The following is a 25,892-nucleotide window of genomic DNA, read 5'->3' on the forward strand; positions in this document are numbered from 1 at the left end:
GCATCAACTTTTTTCTTGTGTTCTATTGTTTCCGGAGTAATGGACAACCTGGTTTCACTATGTATGGAAATAATAACAACACTTGTTTGAATTGAAATAAGGGCATTTAACCGCCATAATATAAGAACACATATAAAATATAAAAACAAAAGGAATAAGAAAAGAAAAAGAAAATAAATTCAAAAAGTGAGGTGAGCCAATAATGTCTTACGTTGTAGGGTAGGAGGAGAGGAGGAGGTGGTTTTCCAAATTTTTTTAGCGTGGTTCTGCTTTGAATCTGAACGAAGAGTGATGGAATAGGAGTGCCTTGATTGGCTGATATTAGTCACGTGGTTTAAAGTTTCGGTCACATGATTTAAGACGATAAGACAATTGGCTCTGACGTCATTGGTCTAAATATACATCTTATTAATATCAAACAAAGACATAAATACTTTTATATGTTTATAAAATTCATTTATGTTCTATTGTTTCCGGAGTAATGGACAACCTGGTTTCACTATGTATGGAAATAATAACAACACTTGTTTGAATTGAAATAAGGGCATTTATTCTAGAATGCCGGAAGTTTAAAGTTATTTTTCCATATCTGGACAGCTAAAAAACCGCCACAAGGAACGACCGCCAGATGAAACCAGGATGTACAAAACCGGAACGAGTTAAGGGAACTGCATTGAACTCAGAAATTTATTAAAAGGTATATATATATATATATATATATATATATATATATATATATATATATATATATGTAATAAAAAGAAAGATACATACTATGAACAACATACATGACTAGACAATGATGCAATAGTAGGGAAATTGGCAAGACCAGCTGGCTCAACCAGACTGGTGTACGTACACCCTTTAAATAAATACAGCAAAGAACATATAGGTAATCAACATTGATGAAAGTCACTATCATCCGGCTGGCTCGACCAGACTGGAAGCAGTAAATGTATGAAAAAAATTGGGGAAAGAGCCCCAAGGCAAAAATACATATGCAATACCGCAGCTGGGTTTACCAGACTGTAAAAGGAGACAGTCAAGAAATACTATATACAACATACATCAGCTGGCTCTACCAGACTGTAAAATGAGACAGTAAAGAAAAACTGAAAACAGCATATATAACTATTAAAATTAAACAAGGAGCTTGAAAGCCATTTGTCGAGTGAAAGTAAATGTACAAAGACAGGCCGTCTGCTGGCTCCACCAGACAGACACATAAAAATACATACATACAAACATGTTTGTAAGAATGCTTCTTGACAAATGTTGGTAAGTTTAGAGTGGAAACAACAACAAACCCCCTTTTGCCCTAATAACTTAAATTTTTGAGCCATAGATTACATTTATCATACACAAAGCAGTTGCAAGACCAACAAAGCTTCATTTTTGCCTTCTGCTGGCTCAACCAGACAGATATAGCCAGATCTAGACCCATACAATCGTAACAACTCGGCCATCTCCGGCTAGCTTCGAGGTAGCCAATTCCTGTTGGATACTGGCCGAGGTGTTCCGATTGAGACCCATAATGTTGCGCATATGTATAAGAAATGCCCAATTCAGATGTAACCTTCCCCTGAAACTGCGTCGGGAATCAGAACAGTAAAGTCCAAGGTTAAAAAATTAAATGCGATACAGTTATAAGCTTGCCACCACAATTGTCTGTGTACAACTAAACATCGTTTTATGAATAAACATTTAAATATAATTGAGAAATAACCATTTTTCGCTATAAAGCATGCCATTCTTTTAATATCCTAAACAAGAGCTGTCACTGTAAGTGACGAATGCCCTCGAAGTGGTTTATTCGAGTGTGATTCAGAGGTCATTTAGAAAGTGAAAACTAGCAATGAAATGTGTGGATAAAGAAAGGAATGTTTATGAATAAGTGTAATAAAGTTAAAAGAAATAACCCAATAAGTTTGACCTTGAACTTAAAGGTAGCGACAAAAATCGTGCACTCGATCGTTTTGATATGTCGAACACATTAGTCAAGTTATTTTAGTTTAAACATACCTATTGAGAAATAGTTCATATCGTTATAAAAACGTATATGCTATACATGTTAGTATTTTCAACATAGGATTGCAAAACAAGCGTCAAATACACATATATAAATTCATTTTCTGAGACAGATTTACATTATACTTTAAATTGCATATGACGTGTTGATAGTGATAGCATCAATTAATGTATTGTAAAGGCACGTGACTGTTAAGCATCATTAAAAAATAAGTATAAAATTCATCGCTTTGAAGTAAAAACAGTACCAGCAAAAACACTTTTCAAAGCCTCATACACATGTATACTTATGTTCTTTTATATTTTTTTATAAAAAACGAAAAACAACAACAACAACTGTAATAAGAATTGTGTGTTGTCAGTGAGTGATTGGAAAATGATTACTAGAATAATATTTGTTTTTAAATAGGTTGCACTACTCAATATATTGAGAAACTATCATGATATAACAGTAAAATTTAAACTTAAAAATTGGCAGGGAATGATCCTGTGTATAGTGACCGCGCATTCAATATGAATTCATAAAAACAGGACTTATGTATGTTTTTTAATACAAATATCTTTACTCACTGCTAACTCCTGAAAAAATATTTATCAATCAACCTATCCTCTAAGGTTAGACGAGACTTGCACGCTTTGGATGTTCTAATCGTAAATTAAACATAGAACTGGGCAGAGATTACAATGTACAACGAGAAGACCAAATTTGTTTGCATTGTTTTACACACTTACATGTGCAAGTCATTGAAAATGAGTTCCATATGCTTTTTTGAGTGTCCTCGTTCAATATGCGTGCATCATGAAGGACAATTAAACTATCTTTTTAATTGGTACAGTGACCAGATGAGAGATATCAATTTTTATTTTACCATCTTTTGAATAACTACGAGACGTGTCCATTGTAGAAAAATCTCCTGAAGAAATTCAAACCCATTGATAAGACGAAAATCATGGTGTTTCGTAAAAGAGGCGGATTATTTCCCAATGAAAGATGGACTTACAATGGCCATGATATACAAGTTGTTGATGATTTTAATTATTTGGGTGTTGTTTTTAATTATACTGGAAATTTTAACCTGAACCAAGAACATTTGAATGGCAAAGCACTTAAGGCAATGAACGTATTATTTTGTAAATGTCAAGATTATGACTTAAAACCCAAAATTATGTGTCAGTTATTTGACGCATTTGTTGGTTCTATTTTAAATTATTCAGCAGAGGTTTGGGGGTATACTAAATCAAAGGAATTAGAAAGAATTCATTTGAAATTTTGTAAAAGATTATTGAACGTTAAAACAAACACTTGCAATGCCACTGTTTACGGAGAGTTGGGTAGATATCCATTATATATTCATAGATATGTGCGTATATTGTCTTATTGGTTTAAGGTTGCTAACAGTGATAATATTATCATAAAATCTGTATACAAACAGGCTAAGAGTGATAGTAATAAAGGTTGCCGTAATTGGGTGTATAATGTTAAAAAGATATTAAATGATTATGGTTTTAGTTATGTGTTTGGTGATAATTACAATATTGATGTTAAATCATTCATAAAAAAATTCAAATGTAGAATTATCGATACTTTTAAACAAGATTGGTATAGTACTATAGAAAATAGCACGGTGTTAGATGTGTATAGACATTTTAAAACCTGTCTGGAATATGAACCTTATTTAGATATTTTACCAAAGAGCTTACGTTTTTTCTTTTGTAGACTACGGCTGTCCGTGCACCCACTCCATATTCAAACTGGTAGATACAATAGAAATAACGTTGTACGCAACCAAAGATATTGTTTGTGTTGTAACTCTAATGACATCGAAGATGAATATCATTTTATTTGTGTTTGTAAATCCTTTAGCAATTTAAGAAAGAAATATATCAACAATTGTTACTTTATAAGACCTTCTGTATTTAAATATATGCAGCTGTTGAAATCTAACAATAGAGCTGAACTGATTAACTTATGTCTGTTTGTTAAAAATGCTCTCAAAGAAAGATCCGCTTTGATTAATGTTAGAACATAATTATATTTAATGTTCATCCTCTGATATATATATATTAGTTTATTTAATTTAATTACTTAGAAGTATTGAATACTTTTGTACATATATATTTGTATATATATATATACTCATTTGTTTGCATTATCTGTTACTTTACATACACGTTGACATTATATGTTATATCATTATGTGTTGTTGACGATGTACATTGTACAAGTCAAAATAAATTGTCTGTCTGTCTGTCTGTCTGTCTGTTCATTTAACGAAACATGTAGCATAATTTGTTTCACAAATAATGAGTGCGATTGAAAAAAGATAAAACAGTCGAAATGGAGGGTGACACTATTATAATATTATTGCTAACAATATTTCATGCTGTATTTTGGGCCGTAGGCCTTTATTTACAATAAATTGAGGTAAATTGTGTTGAAATTAATTCAATTATAAAAACTTCATCTGTAAGAAAGTTGAATAAATAATTATACATGATTTTTTTTTGTTTTTGAAAGCATTTTGAAACTGACCCGACAGTCTAGGCTGTAAGGTCATGTTTGCGTAAAATTATCCGAATAATTATAAACACATGTAAACTCAATAGATCAATTAACTGACATGTATTCATGCACTCGACAATTAAGGTCATATCGACATAACGTTTCAAATAACGTTAACTAAATTTTAATTACCGAATGCGTCGAAAATGAAATGCCCGAGGACACGGAAGAATAAGAAAAAGGGTGTTCTTCGGCTTCAAGTATTTATCACCGTTTATTTGTGTTATTGAAATTATCAACAGTGTAAATTTAATTGTCGATGAAGACAGCATTACGTGCATCTAAGAATGCTTTGTCTAATGGATGTATACATATTGTCTTTGGTGAGTAAAGTAATGGCAGAAAAGTACTGGATGTATCTTTTACATTGTAAGTTTGAACGGAATGACAATGGTAAATTTTCTGTAGTTTAACGTAAAAAGGGTTTTGTATATATTGATAGAAATGATCGAACTATTAAAAGAACTTTAGAAGCGATCCGTTACAACAGATTGTGTTGTTGTTTTTTGTAAGATTAAAAAAATATTTCAATAATTGTACTATAATTCTACTGACATAGAAATATACAGAATGCACAATTTTAGAATTAACCTTACTGTACATAATATCGACAATTTTAAATTCAATGCATACTGTAAACGAATAAAAGGGTAATTCGAGAAAAATACATATTCTTAAGCTACACAATTTTATGCAAATATTTTGATGGCACGTACATTCTTGGCGTATTTTATAATTCAAATGACGATTCATGCTTACAACAGTAGACATAGTGCTGGAAATTTCAAAGTGCCACAGGCTGACAGTTTTATATTAAATACTTTCTTTTATCAAGCAATCCAGGACTGGAACAGTCTTCCAATAAAGTTAAAAGAATTGAAAAATAAGAATACTTTAAAAAAAAGTGAAATCGCATCTCATTGTTGGTATGAAATGTGCAGAAAGGAAGATTTCCTATTTTATTAATTGTTATTCATTTAATCTTGCATATCAGTTCTAATTGATACAGCTTACAACTGAAATCTTGGCAAATAATTATATTTGTCATAAGAACCCCATTGGAAATAAGTTGAATAACTTTAATGGGTTATCCTGTATTATATATTTGTCACATTGAATTAAATCTTTATTAACGCACGTGTATGTATCCGAAGCATTCTAATGATGTTGTTATCATCACTAATACTTTGTTAATCAGTCTGTGTTATAACTTTATGAGATATTTGGTTTGTTACTATGACACACACACACATATATATATATGCACGAATAAATTTATCTATCTATCTATATAGATGCTCTTCATTTTTTTCTCGGAAATAAATGACACCCAGAAATATGTGCTGAACTTTCTTGCTTTTCATTTATCTTTCATTTAGTTAGTAAGTCTAGATCTATAGACGTTTGAAACGTCAAAGCGTCTGTCAAAACATAACCGGTTACATATATTTAAGAAGGTTATCGTAATTTTTATATTTATTTAAAACTATTGAAAGCAAAAAAAGTTATTAAAGTATAATTTATTGTTACTTTAAAGTGTTTGCTTTTCCTATGTTCAGTTTATTTTAAATGTTTCATTCAATTTTCTGAAGTAATCTTGAAAATAGTCTAGCTTATGTAAATTTGTTTACCATCATGTTACATAAATTTAACATGTAAGTTGTAACAAGCAACATTATTGCATCATTTTGCAAAGTGAAGTTTTTGATATTCTATTAAAAAAAGCTATTACTTTTGTAAAGCTAGGTGGTTGCATATAAATTCACCATAACTTTTGTATAGCCACAATAATTGAATAAATTGCATTTAGGGAACATTTTTTTAACATTTGGATATTCATTTTGTTCACTAAACGCCATAACTGGACTGTTACAAACCAATGTAAACTATATTCTTTAACTGTAACTCCACAATATTTAACCCTGCACTGTTGAATAAAAACACCAAAGTTTCACTTACATTATTTTAACAGTGTTAAACAGAGCCAATACTTTCTCTTCGTATACTTATATGTTTCATGGAACACTAGATCAGATTGAATTCTGTCAACAAAGCATTGCCATTTTTGAACTATCTAGCAGGTTCCCATTAGCTTTCCCCTCAATATACTTAGCGCTGGGATCTGTTATTCTTGGTGGGATATGGATGCTTTGCCAAAAAGAAATCATCAAAGACTCTGAAGCAGCTGTTTATATGGACTGAAGTTTTGTACTTATAACGTGGTCCAATATACATAATACAGGAATCAGAATCTGACTTCTTGGACAAGGTTGAAATATGACTTTAATTTTTATATGTTGATCTAGAACATTTATGTGCAATTAATATTCAAAAAGCTCTAAATCATTTATATTGTCAGGGTATTAACCACAAATTAAGTGAATGTTCCTTTGGGATAATTGTGTAATGATATAACAATGGTCAAAATTAGCACAAGCCTGCAAGCCCTAGACTGGTAAAATGCAAGTCCAACTTATTCATTATTCAATAAACCAAGCCCGATGGGCTTGTTGACTTGGCTGAGATTGTATTCATTTTCTTGTCCTTTTAAATATGCTTATGTTTTTTTGTCAGTCACCATTTATAACAATAATCTAAAGAAGGCTTCCTCCCTATTTGAAATGTCTTGAATGGTTTCCCTTTCATGACCATGTCAGGATTCATCTAGGTAATTTCCGTGAATCAGCTGGCTATCTTTGATTTCCAATCTGCTATTTTGAGAATAATTTCAAATGTTCTATATTTAGAACCAACTGCAATTTATTATAAATGCTTTTTTCTATCCTAACTATAGTGCATGGATAATTGCACTTTTCAAATGGTTTCTAGTCAGTAATGGTGCAGGGCTTTTTCTGCCCAATTTGGGAAAAAGACCCTAGACATTTTGGGAAATTTTGCGTTGTGAAAATGCCGAAATTGGGAAATTTTACAGTTAAAAGAAAAAGCTGTCTAGTCTCCAGCGAATTAGGAAATGGTTTTATATTAGTTTATTTCCCTTTAAAAGACCCAAATTTGCTGAAATATCAATCCTTGGGTGTAAATATCTATTGCAATAAATCGATCATGACAGATAATATTTCATACAGATATCTAAATGTGATGAAAATCAATGATTTCCGAATTCAATTATCAAAAAAAATTAACATCACATAATTGATATGATGTTGAAAATGATCCAGTACATGTTAAAAGACTTTCTAAAAAAAATAAAAAAAATATATATTTTTTTTAATTTTGATAGGGATTTTTTTTATGAAAATTGGGAAAAATATCTTATATTTTGCTTTGGGAATGGGTCCGATAGTCGGACCCGTGGGTACTATAGAAAAAGCCCTGTGGTGCTAAATTCTTTTGTTGAAATGAGTTATTCTTTCAACGTCAACTCTTCACATGACCAGGACAGTTTGATTTGTAATTGAAAGGCTAATTTTATAAAAAAATATTTATGTATTATTTTCATTATAATGAATGCTTAGCACATCTACAGAGATACACTTGTATTTTTTGACCAGTTCCTATTTAAAAAAATAAAGCCCCTGTTACATTGTTGGTAAAACTAATACACCCTCTTTGACTAGCCTTAAACTAAAACTCTCCAACTATGATTTTGACAATTGCATTTTATATCACTAGAAGGCAAATTGTTGCACATTTCCAAACAACTTTCTAACTCGCACAAATGACCTAAGGGATGATATATGGTTGCCAAAATATTTTGTTATTTAGGAGGAATATTAATTGCACATATGATAACAATCACCAACAACATCGAATAACTGATCCCTGGATGATGCTTTCAACGTAAATGGTTTCTCTCATGCTTGTTAAGTTTTATTTCATACTCAGAAATAAAAATCAGAACCCTGAATAAGAGAAAGGTATGATTTGTTTTTATTGTTTGGATGTTTTTAAAAATGCTTTGAGTAGGTTTGTTAAATGTTTGTATTTTTCTTTGCAGGAATGAATTGCATTGAGTCAGAGAGTGTTTGATTCTAAATAGACAGAAATAAGGAAGAAAAATGCAGACACAAAGAATAATGCCGATTATTTTTCCATCAGGGAGACCTATTCAGTGTTTACATTGTTTAAAGAGAAGGGTGTTCTTAAATAATGGACAAAGTACTAGTTTGTTTCGAAGTTTTTCTAAGCTATCCACAGATGGGTCCAATGGCACAAGATTATCAAGAACTCGTAAGGTGTTGCTAGGGTCTGGAATTTTCACAGCTGCTAGTGGTGTTGGATATCTCTGTTTAAAAGAACAGTATAAGAGGAAAGTGCGGGTGACAGCTGGAGGACTTGTAAGATTCTTCAGGTATGTATTTTCTGTCATGGTTTTCATATTAAAAATAATTTTTAAATATTTCATTTTGTCTGGTAAGGGGTAATTGCATAACTATGTGATTTGTATGTACATGATCAAGTGTATCATAGTAAAAAAAGATATACATGTAGTCTTAGAATTGTGTGAAAAAGGCTTGATAAATAACATCATAGAATTGCATCTTTACAATCCTCAGGTCTGCAGTCATAGGACTCTCCATATCTGTTGACTACAAATCGTCGTTATGGAACTTAGAAGAGGACTCGGCTGAGTACGACAAGATAATACGACTCTGCCACAAGCGCTCAGCAGAGAAGCTGCTGATGGGATGCCTAAATAATGGAGGATTGTATGTGAAACTGGGCCAGGGATTGGTGTCAATGAACCACATACTGCCGAAGGAATATGTCGATACACTCGTCATCCTCCAAGACAAAGCCTTACACATGGAACCACAGGAGGTCTGTATATATCTGTATTATTACAAGCACGTCGTCTGACCATGGGCTGTAGATGTCATGTTAAAATACACTTAATATAATAAATAATAATGTATTTTTATTCATAATTGGACTGTTAAATAAGTTAACCAATACACTGTATGTAATTGAATGATTTATAAGGATGAGGTCTTCAATATAGGCACAGAAATGGTTCGGATGTTAGACGAAATGAATGTCTTATGTTTAACAAATTATTTTTAAATGGTGTGTCTTTGAAGTATATGCTTTTATTGTAGAATGTAGGTAACATTTGAAAATTTGATCAATTTTTATGCATTTATGTATTTCTGCAAGCACCAGAATGTTTTTAACAAATTATCACAAGTGTAAAAATACAACCTCACATGTTTTTGCATACACATATGTATGACTATGCTATACTGTCAATGCCCTAGTTTGAGTCCAATTTTTTTAGGCCTTATTGTAAATGGCAGTATTTTTTTTACTTTTTAATACACGTTTCGTAATACATTGTTGTTATTATATTCTATAAAAAATATGTTTGCATAATTATGATTCAACAGATGGAGGAATTGTTCCTGGAAGATTTCGGCAGTTCCCCCCATACTCTTTTCAAAGAGTTTGACGAAGAACCCATTGCCGCGGCAAGCCTTGCCCAGGTTCATAAGGCTACGACTCATGACGGGCGCGATGTAGCTGTCAAGGTAAAAGAGTTGTTGGAAGTGACACTGTTCAGAATTGTTTTTAATTTGATTATATAATATTTTTAGCTTAACCAAGGTAAAATAAATAAAAAACTGATAACTTTGAACAACTTCTAGTATTAATAATATGGTATGCAGTGTTATTTCAGTAATTGTTTGTTTAACCCTGACCTTCATGGTTACGCAAGTTACACCACTATCGGCAACCACACGAGTGTTTATGATATTAACCACACGAGTGTTTATGATATTTCGCTCTATCCATAGCCTTATAGATATATTTATTTTTACGCCCTAGTAATGAAGGATAATATATTTTCATACCTGTTGCTTGTTTATTTGCTAAGAATGCATTTTTATGGAAGTTTGGACATTGATCAAAATCATGAATGATTTAATTAACTATACAATCATGTCCTTTTCTCCATCCTTGTTATAACATTACCTTACGTCTGGCCGACATTCCCCCCAGTTTGACAGCTTTACTGGTCACAGGTGTGTCCTATCCTTTACATTTATAAAATCATGTGATCAAATTGTCAAGTTGTAAATTGTAGTTTAGGATAATTAGTTTAAGTTTGCCCCAAGGGGTTGAAATTCATAACATTTATAGATGTGAATTAACACACATGTTGGATATAATAGTACATGTCAATGATCAAATTCAATGGTTATGATTTTAAAACTTTTTAAACTATTTCTCTTAAAGTACTCAATTATGTGACCTTTGGCTGTCTGGTGACCTTACATTATATTGATACTATTTCAATCGGAGTCCATGTGATAAGAAAGAAAAAAATGTAAAATGTAGACTAAAATTAATATTATAAATTAGGTTTTATTGCCTAACAAAACTGAAAAGTTGCTCATTGCAGGCCCACTTTCCATTGAAACAAAAAGAAAAAATACAAACTGGAAAAATTTAATAAAAACTGTATTTAGCTCGTTTATATATATATATATATAGACACAAACCTTATTAACTTAATATATGATACATGTACATTTTATTGTTTATTTTACTTACACATACCGTTAGTTTGTACTTGGCCACCAAGCATAAAACATTAACACCATTCTCCATTTTTTTATGATGACAATTAAGTTCTAATATTAAGGCTAATAAAAAAAAACTTACCTACATGTATCCTACCTGTTTTTGAAAAGGATATAGCCTTAACAAAACCATTTATTTGAGGCCTACAAGTAATCTTCAGTATAAAGGTTTAAAACATCAATATAAAACACACACTTAAAAAAATAAATATTATTTTTACCAACTAACTTTAAAAATAATAGGGTTGGCGCCTATTTCGTGGGTAGGGTCAGGTACACAATCCAATTTTTTTTAGGCCTTATCATAAATAGCTCAATAAAATGGCAAGCTAATTTGTATATTAGATGCTTGGAAGATATGGAGTTTGGTCATTATAAAATAAATTGGTGCTAAAAACGGAATCTCAAAATTGACATATCATTGAATAAGCCTATAATAAAAAGTAGAACCAAAAGTACCCCAGTTAAGCAGATGTGAGTTTTTCGAGCATGGCATTCAGTGTTTATTTGCAAAAGAGCCTGCGATTAAAAACAAAACAGCCAATTGAAACAACTTGGTTCAGCTGAGAAACAAGACTACAAATAGTTATTTTTCTATACTTACAGGTTCAGTACATAGACTTACAAGACCGCTTTGCTGGTGACGTCAAGACCTGTGAAATTCTGCTCAAAGTAATTGGATGGATGCATCCCAAGTTTGAATTAGCCTGGGTATTACAGGTAAGGCCTTGATTCTATGTTATGCTATGCAAATAAATAGCTTTAACAATAAATTAAACATGGCATAAAAAGAACAGCATATATGAAGGGTGTAAAAAAACACATTAACGAAAGGCACTGAAATTTATTATATATATGTAGTCCATTGTATATTGTATTGATGCTTAAAATATAGTCCTAAGTCTGTGACTGAGTGGAAGCCGATTTGGCAACGTCACTCAACTTAACCTAGCTCAAAATTTCAATTTTGCTTACGTCTGATTGCGTGAATCATGACGTGCCATTGGTATATATACTACGCTAAGCTTTAACATTGTAGAAATATATAAAACAGAATCTGTATCAATACATGCACTCGGGACGATCAGTGAAAATGACAGACTTTCTGTTTAAGAAAAGCCAAAAAAATCCATCTGAAATTCAAAAACTAGCACTTGATATCAAAATGAATGTTCTTTATATTTTTTATAATTATATAAAAAAATTGTCATCAGGATATGAAAGGGACTCTTGCCCAGGAACTTGATTTCGTGAACGAGGGGAAAAACTCGGAACGTTGTCAGTCGGACCTGAAACACCTAGACTTTGTGTATGTTCCAAAAGTGCACTGGGATAAAACAAGCACTGTAAGTGTTTAGCATGTTGAATCTTTGGATATACATGGATTTATGGAGGACATTACATTTCCAGTCATTAAAAACAAGATTTCTTTTCCTTGGCATGTTTAATACTAATTTTAGTTATTGAATTGAATAAATTTTGTATTTAATGAACACAAATTTGATATTCTATTTAGTTCATGAATACTTATGTGATTGTTTACATCGCTTAATACATAAAAGTGACTATTTGGAGCCTGCATTCATCAATGCTTTTCATTTATGATATTTATTCCAAAATATTATAAAAAATAAATAATGGCTTTATTTCAAGCTTGCTATTAGTTTTTATTATATACCTTTGTTTCTGGCTTCAGCGTGTGTTAACAGCTGAATACATAGATGGCTGTAAAGTGAGTGATGTCGAGGGAATCAGAAAGCTGGGATTGTCACTTAAAGATGTGAGTATGTCAGTGTGCATTTAGGGCTATTCCATTGAAACATATGACCCCCGGCACTTTTAAAATATACCACCCTCTACAGAAGCAAATTTACCCTCCCGTGGGTTATATGTTTTACTGGAATAGCCCTTAAATACCGTATTTGAGTGAACTTGATAAACAGAAAGCGCTATTTTGATTCAGGTTGTTAAATAGGCTATCTGCACATGCAATGAACTGTAAAAATCATGTGGACTTTCTTGGGCTTACATGTACATTGCCCGCACTTTTTCTGATATGGTAGTTAATTTTTTTTTTTTTTTTTTTTTTACCAAACGTTCAATTTGAGGGGTGGAAGCAAAAAATGTTCTATCTTCTTTTTTATTTAATGTCACTTAGAACTTTTTCGCATCCACCCCTCGATTTTTAAATAGGATTGTTCCTAAGGTACAGACGCCTCTTACGTGTTACTCCGGAATAGAACCTACCTGAACAGCTTGGCCACAGTCATGCTGGATATTTTGTTTTGGTCCCTGTATTGCAATGGCTTTATTTATATCACAACCCGTTTTATCTCCAGGTTGACCAGAAGCTGGTGCGATGTTTCTCAGATCAGATTTTCCTCACTGGATTTGTACATGCTGATCCTCACCCAGGCAATGGTAAGGGATCACTGGCCCCTATTTCTCCAAACTTCTAGGGTCCCTTATAATGGGGTTAAGCTAAGCTATTAAGCTCACTTCTTTTTATTTTCTATAATTTGCATAATATTTACTTCTTCATGAGTTTTTAGACTTTCAGTTGGAATTATGTTTAAGGTTATCACAATAAACAATGTTTCACTTATAAAAACCAAGTTTAAGTATTTTGGCTTAATAAAATAATCAACAGAACTTAACAATGGTCGATATTTACACAAGCCCGCTTCCGTCTTGTTCATCCTAATGCCTAATTTCTATGACTGACTAATGCTTAATAAGTTTTGAGAAGTTAGGACACGATGTACATGTATACATATGAATGATGTAGGACTGCTTTATTTTTTGCTGATATTTAAAGGTTTTGTTTTAGATAAGATATATCATCTTAGCCTTTATTCCATATTTTATTGGTGTTGTCATTTTCCTGATGCAAAAAATAAATGTTTGTCATGATTTCTGAACATACAACACATCTTTAAAGACAAGGATATTTCAATATTACATGAGTTTTGTTCAAATTTGTTCAATCTGATGATTTTGTTAGGGAATATAAAAAAATGTCTCAATTTGACGTGTGATGGTTTAAACATCTAATTAACCTTAAATGGGTGTTTTGAATAGTTTCTTTTTTGTAACGAATCAACGAAACTGGTATTTTCAGTGTTCATAAGGGTTGGCAAAGACAAGAAGTCAGAGATCGTACTACTGGACCATGGCTTGTACGACTACCTGAAACCATGCCATCGCGAGTACCTCTGTAACTTGTACAAGGCCATCATCATGCGCAATGAAGATGATATGGAGAGATACTCACACTTACTTGGGGTTAAAGGTTTGTCGTTAGGGCCCATATTCACACAGCAACTTTTTAATTAAATTACACAATTATTGACATTGTCAATATTTCCTTTTCAATAAGACAAGACATAATAAAGTTCAGTGGATTATATTTACATTCTCCTAGTCCTTTGTGTAGATAAAACTTGATGTTCATATTGTATAACACGCAAGGAGTTATGACGTCATTGTTAACTTCAATATTGTGCTCTGATTGGATAAGGATGACATCATTTAACCAATAATACAAGATTCAGCTATTCTTTTATACTAAAGAACGTTCATACAGGATAAACGCAAGAAAAAATGTGATCAATCCTCAATCAAGTGTCTCTTTTGCCCTAAAGTTTGATTATAATGGATTCCCATTAGAGCTTTGTACACAAGAGTATTAAATTCTCTTAGTGTAAGGGCTCATGCCTCCCCCAATAGGAACATGGGACAGATCCACATTTAATCTGACAGTTAAAATTCCATTAAGCACATAAGCTTTTAATAAGAGCATTAATTTTTGGACTTCAAAATAATAAGAGGGCACAGCACTGCGCCCGGCTTGCCAACTTAATCGTTTAGAAGATCAAAAATAGATACTCATTATTATTAAAATGAAAGAAAACGTACTAAATTGATATATTTTTATTGAAAATATTTCATTGGCTGTGCTGCTTTAATTGACCTACCTGTTTTTAAATTGTATAAACCGTATATATATATATTCCCTATAAACAAAATATTCTAAATTAAAGAATTATCTTTACCGGTATTTTCATTTATTTGCTTTTATGTGCAACATGTACATTACAGCTTTGATTTTTATTGTTTTCAACATTTGCAGGCCTGTAGCAGAAAATAATTTCTTTTTTCATTAATAGTGAAATCTTACATGTGCTGGTATATTTACCTTCTGTTCACTCAGCAAACTTTTCTTTCATTCAGATTACCAGATATTTGCCAGTTTGGTAAAACAGGGACCAGTCATGTTCTCGAAGGCGCCGCCGCTATTCCGCCATAAACCTGTAGCCATGAAGTCATTCCGTAAACTCCCCAAACAAATGCAGGCGGAAATGCGAGAAGATTTCGAAATTCTGCACGAGCGAATATTTAAAGTTATGCGAGACATGCCTAGCTCCCTTCTTTTGATTTTTAGGTAATGATCATTATAATGGTGATTTCCTATTTCTAGGTCACAGTTGGTGGTTGAGATGCGATATCGGAATATTTTAAACTGTTTTATTTCAGATGGGTGTATTATTTTAGATTTTGAGTAAATTAATTTAAGTCATGAAGGAAAAACTTAAGTTTGTTAAATACCAATAATTTATCTTTGTTTCTAGTGCTAAACCATGGCATTGTGCCTATTTAATTGGCCATAATTAAAAAACAGTGAAAAAAGAATCAAGAAATTTAAACAGTCTTAATTAGTGATTGGATGCAGGACATATCCAGTTTAAGTACACAGTCTGATCCCCCCCCCCCAACTTGCCCACTCACATTCAATGATACTGCATTGTCAATATCCTACGTTGACATTGTTACCACCAATTTTATTAATCATGGATGGGTCCCTTAACGTTCCTTACTTAAAGTGAAAATATAAGTGGAACAATCAAGTGAAAAAATAAACGTCATATTATCAATTTGTTTTACCGGTACATTGAAAGGGTCTTCATTTAACATTGAAATTTGTAATTTGTTTTAACATTCTGCATGCTTTATCGTTGGGTCTTTTGTTGGTGAAATTTATTTTGTTGTCTTTTGCATGATACTGGTGTCTTTAAAATTTAAGAATTATTTGACACTTAGTTGTTAGCACTATAGTTTCATACAAATGACTGAAGTTTTCAAATTTTAGTTTGATGCTACTGTTCACATTCAGTTTTAGTTTGGTTTTGCTCATCAAAATTTGATAAGGACCCTTTCATTTAATTTCAAAGCAAACAAAATGAACATACAGCTTAAAGTGTGTGCTTTGATTTGTATATTAAAACCTTTAAAGTTTGATACTAAAGATTGCCTTAACTCCATTCTCCAATGATGACAATAATGTTCTTACATAAAGTCATATAAAATAAAATTTAAAAAGAAAAGAAAAAAGAGCTTACCTACCCTACCTGTTTTTGAAAAGGATGTAACCCTAACCAAACCATTTTTGTTGGCCTTACTTTAATTATAACAAACATCTTATGATAGTAAACACAATTCTCCAATGTACAAAAGCCTACAGCAATAATAAGTATAACATTAGACAGAAGGGGGAGCCTAGTATTTATTAGCAGCTCTGAGTAACCTTAGTAACATATATCAAGAAAGCAATACCAAACAGCGCTTATTTATTTCTCAGCTTACAGAGATTTCAGGAGTAGCAGATTCACAGATAAATAGAGAAATCCAAGATAAATTCACTAAAACAAATACATTAATATTTTTTTCAATTCTATGTGGTTTTCCCATGTCTATTTTTAGACCGAGTTGAGTTATTCTGTGAAATTCTAGTCCAGCGACCTTTAAAGCGTTCAACACTATATCTCTCAAGCAAACTTACTGAGGAAGATATAAAACAGTTGAAAAAGAGGGCTGCGGAACATTTTGACGAGATTGTCAGTGTCCTTAAAGATATGCCGCGTCAGATGTTGTTGATCATAAGGTGTGACTGAACGTTTCAGTTAGAGTGTTTAACGCAAATTATTATTTTTTAAAGAGTTTGTTATTTATGATTTTGTTTTCGGATGAAATAACGTTTTATTGTAACTATTTTATAGTTTTATTATTAATTTATAAACTCGATCTGTTTTCTGAAGGAAAGAGTATGAGGTGTTGTGGTAGCCTTGGTATTGGTTTCGTCAGAAGGCGTATAAAAATTTTAACCATTGGTCACAACTTATATACTCAAATGAAACTGAGTAAGGATATTCAAGAGACAATATACACAAATGTTAGAGAGCCCTTAACTCTGACTTCAATGAATTCTTAGCTTAAGCAGACAAGCGTTGAGTTGGAATCTGCTTCCTGTTTTCTTGTTGTTTATCGGTTTGCATGAGTTTCACAGTTTTGCATGCATTTTTGTTATATATATATGTCCAATTTTTCTATTTCCTCCTCTGAATTTCTTATCTTTTAAGAATCAACCTTAATGTTTATTTGTAACCATTTCTAGTACAAGTATTCTTAAATTTCACTTCATTGATTGAAATAATAGCACTGAAAAATTATTTGGATTTTCAACATTGTTTCCATATATATTTGACCACAAATGTCTTTAATCCAATAAAGCAACTTTCTCAATAACTGAGTTTGTACAAATGTTATTTTTTAAAAACAGATATTAAAGACTGATTCTTAAATTTTGTAAAAACACCAGTAAAATGAAAGAAGTATAAGTCTGAAGTAATGTCTATAAGTCTCAAGTTATGTCTATAAGTATCAAGTTATGTCTATAAGTCTCAAGTATTTAGCTGTAATTGATGGAAGAGTTAGTTATGATGTTTCATTATGTATGTTTGTACTAATTTACAGGAACATGAACACCGTTAGGGCGATCACGAGAGAACACGGACATCTTGTGGACAGATATGGCATCATGGCTAAAAGGTTTGTTAAATTATTTTTTCAGTGGCTACATCAGTTTTAATCAATGAAGGTTTGCTTGAACTATACAATTCTTTTTGGTAGTTAGGAATATATAAAAACAACCTTAACATTTTAAGTTTTAATCTTTGAACTGGGAATTAGGGTCAAATTTTTACTTGATTCGTATTTGAAGTGGGTTTTCTCTGCATACACCAGTTTTCTCCACAACACAAGACCACACTCTCGCACAACATTGTGCCAATGAGGGTGATTAATATAAGTTGAAATAACTTGGTTGTAAAATTAAATTTAAGTTTAAACTAATCTGACATACAAAGTGACAGGAAGATAATCCAAAATGGAATCCTTAGAAATGTTACAGTATAACATAATTAAAAATAATATTGGTTATTTTGGTTCCAGCGCTATCACAGGCACCTATCACAAGGAGGCCGAGGATATCACGCTGATATCACGAGCCCAGGCGTGGTGGGACAGGATGGTCTATGACTATCGTGTTAAGGCCGAGGGCTGGAAAATGTGGGTCGCATTCATGTATATCCGTATTCTACAGTTCATGGGTAGAGCACCACCCGTCGAGAAAGTGAAGAGTTTCATGGAAAATGAGGAAAAGAGGTGATTAAATACAAATAGATAATAAATGATGTTGCCTTCATGAAATATAGTACTTATTTATCTGTTGATGTGTAACAAGTGTTATTTCATTTCTTTAATAGCACATCATTTTTACCATGTCCCTTTTTTAAATTTATTAGTCAGGTTGTAGCAATAGTCTTGGCGTTGTTGTATGTTGTCATCAGGAGTGTTTGCAGCATGGTTGCCATGCAAAATCTTTTTACCTTGGCCATTTCAAGATATAAACAAATTTCAAGATATATACCTGAAACTTGGTACACTTGGTTGCCAGAAACAATAATATGCACATGTTTAGCAATCCCCATAACTCAAGCTGTAATTTTTACCGATTTATGCCCCTTTTCAATTGAAAAAACAAGAACAGATGAGTGATGTTGTTTGCTCCTCTGCGCTCTTGCAAGTTATTATGTACTGTGAATAAGCAGCAACTGTGTCTTTGTGATATTACTTAGTTTACATGTAATTTCAAAGTATGTCTTTCATTTCTTTATGAGCTTGAGAATTAGTGATTCACATACTAGTATTAACCTTAGAGCTCTGATTGTAACTAAGTAACATAATACAGGGCTTCCATTAAAGGAAGTTTGGAAGTATTAATTACTCCCTAGAAATGGGTTAAAACTTCCAAAATTGGTTCCTTTGAAGTACAAAAACTTCCATAATTTTGAAGATAACTTCCAAAGGAGAAAGCTTGTTCAAAATATCAAAACCTTGTGTCCATATTACTTAGGTCACAATTTCAATCAGTCTTTAAATAAAATAAACTATTATAATATATAAGTCTTTAAATTTGGCAAGTTAAAGTTGCAATTTACTTGATTTTTAACACTAGTTGAAAAATAGTGGAAAAATGGATTGTATTTGGGAGACTTAAACTTCCACATTTTAGTGAAAAACTTCCAAAATTGATGGACAGGAAGTTCATACTTATAGTTTCAAATTCTTAATGGCAGCCCTGACATATTAGCATTAACATTAGTGCTTTCAATGTAACTTTGTAACATACTAGTATTAACATACTGGTATTAAGTTTAAGAGCTTACATGTATATTCCTTTTTATGCCTACCATACTATATTGCTAACACCATGCATAGTTCAGTACAGTACAGATTTCCTTAATAGCCTGTGGTTAGAAAAGTTGACATGCCATTTTATTTTGTGACATATTTTCACTAATTTTCCAGGACAATGAAATTTTTGCCAATAAGTTCCAAAGTTTGGCAAGAATTGCTAGAAAAATACAGTGAGACTTGTTTTATTTTGATTTTTTTTTTATATTTCCAACAGGAATGTTTCATTGGTGACTAGCTTTATATTTGATTCAGGTTTTTAGGAGAAACAATATTTCATATTGTTAAAGGGAGTTAAAAAATAAGTGCGCTTTAATAACTAACATAACCTAACATAAAAAAATACTTATTAAATAATGCTAACACACAGCTCCAGTGCATGCTTCACAGAAGAAGAAGATAACATGTTTTATATACTAATATTAATTAATAAGACAACAGAAGGTTGTTGGCATGGGTTGTCTCCAGTTTAGCGATCACCGTTACTAAGAAGTTGATAAACAAACTACAGGCCCTGATTTCTCGAACTTCTTTAGTCCTTTATATCATGATATAGCTAAGCTCATTTTCTTATTTTTTCAATAAATTGCATAACCACAATTACACATTTTTCATTTATCAAAACTCATTTTAAGTATGTATTTTGGCTTATTTAAATAAGCTATTTTAGCCTTTTTAGCTTAAGAAGTTTTGAGAAATTGGGGCCATTGGGGATGTGGTGGCTGCTACCCCCAATACATGTTTGTATAATACTCCATTACACAATGACAAATTTCCATTTTGGATAAATGAACTTACACCTAAACTGTTATTGTTGGAAACGCTAAACTGGGAGTGCCCCAGTGGGTTTAAATGTAAAATTTTACCATTTTATTAAATTCATAAAAGTACATAGCATATTCTTACTTCATTAGTTTTAAACTAGTAATATTTACAATTAAATTTATATAGGTGTAGTCTTGTTGTTTCAAAATTACTTGGATTGTCTTCAGTGTTATATATTGTACAATTGTGAGCACTTAATTAATGTATTTTTTAACTTTGGTTCTAAATAATGATCTTGATTTGTAGTTTATCAGATTTTGTACCAGAGCTCTTAACATGCAATAAGTATGCGGGTAAATCACAACGATATTATACACTTATACACACGCTACTTATTGAACTCTGTCCTTGATAAAAATGGTACATAACTGTCACTACACCCATTTCCCTGAATTGAAATTAGAAAACTGGTTAGAACACTGGTCAATTCTCACCTAAGCAGTCCAGGTTTGAATCCCGGCCTAAGTGCATAAGTGTTTGGTTTGTGGTCACGAAGCCGGACAACTGAGTTTCCTCTGGGTACTCCGATTTCCCGCACAACACAAGACCCCACTCAGGCTGTGGGTACAGTTACATAATTTCTCGAAGGTTTTATCACTGCAAATATTTGCATATAAATCTAATCTGAAATTCAAACTCCCGCCAAATGATGTATAAAAACATGGCCATCTCACCATAATCTCGTGTTACAGGTAAAAACAAAAAAACTTGAAAGAAGAATCTTGTGGCAGCATGAGCGAGGCAGCTTCCGTAGCTAGGACTTTAATTTTTAATTTTTTTAATACAACATGCTAAACGAAACAAGTCCTTTGGAGGCAATCATGTTAGTGAGAAAAGTGAGATTTATGCAAGTGATGGACAACCAGAACAAACAACTGAGCCCAAATGCAGAATAAAATTAACAATATTTTTTATCAATTGAATTTCAAAATAGCCATGTTCAACATCGTATGAGGCACAATAATTGACACTACACATGATAATTTCTCAATACGTTGTAGTAATTTTAATTCTATCTGTTTGTGTTTTTACAGGTACGAGAATATGTGAAGAAGATGTTAATCTGTCGAAGCATTCGCTGTGATTTGGAATTCATCCGAGGTCACTGAAGGGTGCTAGGTCTACCGTGTGTATTGTTGTGATTTGTCATTAACGGTTAAGAACGCTTTGTTTGGAATGTTGCGAATTACTGTAACATTGTCAGTAAAGATTGTTGATGAAATCTGCAAGAATCTTTAGGAGAAAAACATGATCAAGCAAACATGTTAAGATATGTGGCTTTCATATTTCAAGATATTGAAAGGATGTGAAAATCAGAGATGAAGATAAGTCTTGACATTTGTATGCAAATCATTAAGAAACGAGCCAGCAACTGGCATTTCAGTACTGAAATACCTAAAATTTGTAAATAGAAATGATAGATTCATGTATAGTCAAACGCACTTGCTCAATATCCTTGTTGGCTTGAGCTGCATTTAAAGGAATGATTTCTTTTCTTCTGAATGTAACAATTCCCGCTTGGCTCCAATTCCCTGTGGTTCAGTATATTTAAGCTGGTCGCTGGGAGTTAGAGCCAACGGGGTTCAACTGTTATCTGATACATTAAGTGGTGTGTTATGATACTGCTCCTCACATTCGAATGTTTTATATTGTATTTAAATGAAAAAGACACTTAGACATAACAAAAGCAAATGTTTGTATCTGGTTTCGTGACAGACTCTACCAGTAATTGTTTGCACCTTTCCCTATTTTTTTCTGCCAGCAGACAAAGTCAGTCCGTCACTATATTCTACTCCATTGGGATAAATCTTTGGTATTTTTTTGTACTAGAAAGATCTGTAAACCTAACCAGATAAAATGGTGTTGGGGTGCAGTGATATAAAAACAAAACTTGACTCAAAATATAAAAAAAAATCCCACCTACGTATATTGTTTGGGAGGGAAATCAGAAACAAAAAAGTTTCTTGAAATTAATCAAATTTTAAATTAAGATTGAAGTTATGATTTTACATTCATAGTTTTATTATACGTTATTTATACATTTACTTCTGCAGTGCACTCTGCTACTATGGAACTCATTGTTATATGTACAGCATTTCATACTGTTTTTTATTTACACATGTACAATTCAGGAATGAATGCTTAAATATATCATATAAAATCAACAATGTTATTCATTCTTGAACAGGAGTAGAACATCAGTTTTTGTTATTATTAATTTGACTTGTTTTTATTCTATTTAATCTGTTACTGAGGATGTTTTTCCTGGTGCAGTCTTATCAACAAGCATAAAATTTGATTAATTATTTAATACTTATTCTTGGTTGTAATGAGATATATTTTACAACAAATAGTTTGAACAATTTTAATCACTTAATATTAAGATGTCTTGTTTTAGGCCTGTTAAAAATTGGCTGGAAAGACAGTAAAATAGACAGAAAATTTGGGTATTTTGATAGTGTTTTCTGGCCAGTTTGAATGATGGTATTTTGATAGTGTTTTCTGGCCAGTTTGAATGACTGGACACTGTTAACCCTGGTGTTCTGTTATCAGGCAAAAAAATGATGTAAATAATAAATTATTGCAGTATTATAATGACAATTTTTATTAAGTTGTATGTCCTGATGGAGCTTAAAATGATTCACCTCATTATATGTCATTATATATCTATTTAATTTAACTTATTTTCAAACTGTTAAAAGTCAGGAAATCTTTTTCCTTGGAAGCTCTCCTATGTGTTAGGTTAAGGAATTGTTGTATTTGACAAGCAAGTGCTATATTTATTTATCTCTGCTGAATATAATGTCAATATAATGTTTTCCACCAATAATAAAATAATAATAATGTGTTTACCATTGACTGTTAGCCTTTTTGCTTGACTGGTACACCGATGTTATTGTAGCTATTATAAGAAATGAAATATTTGTAAAGAATTAGTATTTTTGTCTTTCATTAACTTCAAAACCATGTCTTATTAAACCAGTATTTTGTATTTGTATTCTAGTGATGTTTTATTCCTGTAATCCTTGTTTGATCATGCAAGACAATTGTTTAAATTTTTATTGTTGTTACATGCTGTTCACTTAAGGAATGAATTGTGGGAATGATGTCATTATCGGGATATGAACTCAGTTGGGCTGGTTAAAGTCTAGAGTGCATGACTGTGTACTTTAACAAGCCCAACTGTGTTCATATCCCTGATAATGACCTCAATACCACAATTCATTACTTATATTTACACCAACAGTTCATTATTTCATTCAAAAATTTTAAAAAATACTCTTCATTTCATTGAAGAAAACCTTACAGTAATTCGTTCTCAGCCATTCTGTAAATAGAACGACCTAACTGTAACTGGAAACAGTATATCAAATGATGTCACAATAAAGCAAAAAAATCAATCACTTCAAATCACTTTTAATCATAAAATTGAAACACTAATGACAACAATATATTTACAGATCATAAATTTACACTTTCTAACATGTTAAGTTTTGGGGCCTGCTGACACAATATAAACAATAAAAAGATAAACTAATTTCAATTTACATGTATATTGTTATGCGATGACTCACGATCAGAACAGATCTCAGATGTTGCATTCATAGGATGATACTTGCAATTGCCGAAGGGCAGTTCATTAAAGGAATGGAAGTTGAGTTGTAAATATATTGTTTTATGCTTACTTTTTATCATCTCATTTAGATAACACACAAGTCTGCCATATACCATATGCCATTATATGACAGATGAACATCATAGTTTAAATAGTTTATTTAATAAGAATTGGTTTTTATATGCACGTTTACAAAACAGGACTTCTAATAGTTTTACCAGCGGTGTGCGGCATCTAGTATGTTGTCCACTCAATAACCTTTGTCAAATCATCACCAAACTTGGTCAAACTGTGTTTTGGCATAATATCTTTTGCAAGTTCGATAACCAGCCTGGTATCGGTCTAGTCACTCAAATTTTACCGCCCTTAAATTATAGAAATTACCTTAGATCCGTCTCCTCTAATCCATAACTTTTAAAGCCTTTGCCAATCAGCACTAAATTAAGTCAGAATATGTATTGCTATAATAGCTCAGGCAAGTTAACCAGCCATATTGCTCTAGTCACCCAAGAGTTTTTGGCCCTTTAATGATCTCAAATTGGTCTTGTCTTCAATAACTTAAGAAGCCTTTGTACAATCATCCCCAAATTGGGACAGAATATGAGTGGGCATCAAATCTTGGACAAATTTAATAACCAGCCATCTGGCTTGAGTCTGTTGAGAGTTACTGCCCTTCAGTTATAGAAATTACCTAAAATCAGTCTCCTCCAATCAATAACATAAGAAGCTTGTGTCCAATCATCACCAAATTTAGTCTGAAGGTGTATGGGAATAACCTTGGACAAGTTTGAAAACAAGCCATATCGCTCGTGTCACTTAAGTGTAATCAACCTTTAATTAATGAGATTACCTAAAATCTGTCTTGTTCGATCAATAACTTAAGAAGCTTTTTTCCAATCATCACCAAATTTGGTCAGAATATGTATGGACAGGATATCTTGGTCAGGTTTGATAACTGAGGCAGCCACTCCAGATTTATGACCTTTTAATTGGCAAAAACTGTAACCACAGTGTCTACACTCTAAATTTGGCTTAACGTACAACCACTTATCAACTTAGTGTCCCAAATTAGGATTGGCGTATTTTGTGACAGCAAAATTCATTTGTGTGATATCAAGAAAGCCTTAAAATTTATAACTGATCTTTGTATAAGTGGTTGAATTGTTTCAGCAGATAATGTGTATTATTGTTAAAATGTTTTATCAGACATTGTGCACTATTGTTGAAATGTTTTATCAGACATTGTGCACTATTGTTGAACATTTTATCAGACATTGTGAACTATTGTTGAAATGTTTTATCAGACATTGTGTATTGTTTAAATGTTTTATCAGACATTGTACACTATTGCTGAAATGTTTTATCAGACATTGTGCACTATTGTTGAAATGTTTTATCAGACAGTGTGTATTAAGGTCGAAACCTTTTATCAGACATTGTGCACTATTGTTGAAATGTTTTATCAGACATGTGTATTAAGGTCGAAACCTTTTATCAGACATTGTGCACTATTGTTGAACATTTTATCAGACATTGTGCACTATTGTTGAATGTTTTATCAGACATTGTGTACTATTATTGAACATTTTATCAGACATTGTGCGTTAATGTTGTTATGTGTATTATTGTTGAACATTTAATCAGCCAATGTGTATATTATTGAAATGTTTTATTTATTGAGTTAAGTAATGATCATAAATTATTATTAAAATTTAAAAAAAAT

General features: G+C 32.0%; 1 protein-coding gene across 6 annotated transcripts; it reads left to right on the forward strand.

The window, feature by feature from the left end:
* Positions 1-6,014: 6,014 nt before the first annotated feature.
* On the forward strand, positions 6,015-25,874 carry LOC128245157 (uncharacterized aarF domain-containing protein kinase 5-like). Of its 6 annotated transcripts, XR_008263068.1 has the most exons (14): positions 6,475-6,860; positions 8,550-8,903; positions 9,109-9,373; positions 9,940-10,080; positions 11,743-11,856; positions 12,351-12,482; positions 12,833-12,916; positions 13,476-13,557; positions 14,258-14,428; positions 15,370-15,580; positions 17,947-18,021; positions 18,424-18,636; positions 21,588-25,584; positions 25,650-25,874. XR_008263068.1 is itself a non-coding variant. In XM_052963407.1 (13 exons), the coding sequence occupies exons 2-13, from the start codon at positions 8,611-8,613 to the stop codon at positions 21,601-21,603; spliced, it is 1,797 nt and encodes a 598-aa protein (XP_052819367.1). In that variant the 5' UTR covers positions 6,015-6,048; positions 8,550-8,610; the 3' UTR covers positions 21,604-25,874. The 6 variants fall into 6 exon arrangements, 5 of the variants coding, with proteins under 5 accessions (XP_052819367.1, XP_052819368.1, XP_052819366.1 ...); XM_052963407.1 differs by lacking the exon at positions 6,475-6,860 and adding an exon at positions 6,015-6,048 and having other exon boundaries at positions 21,588-25,874; XM_052963406.1 differs by having other exon boundaries at positions 21,588-25,874.
* Positions 25,875-25,892: the final 18 nt, after the last annotated feature.

Source organism: Mya arenaria, chromosome 8 (assembly GCF_026914265.1).
Source record: "Mya arenaria isolate MELC-2E11 chromosome 8, ASM2691426v1".
In the NCBI taxonomy this organism is placed as follows: domain Eukaryota; kingdom Metazoa; phylum Mollusca; class Bivalvia; order Myida; family Myidae; genus Mya; species Mya arenaria.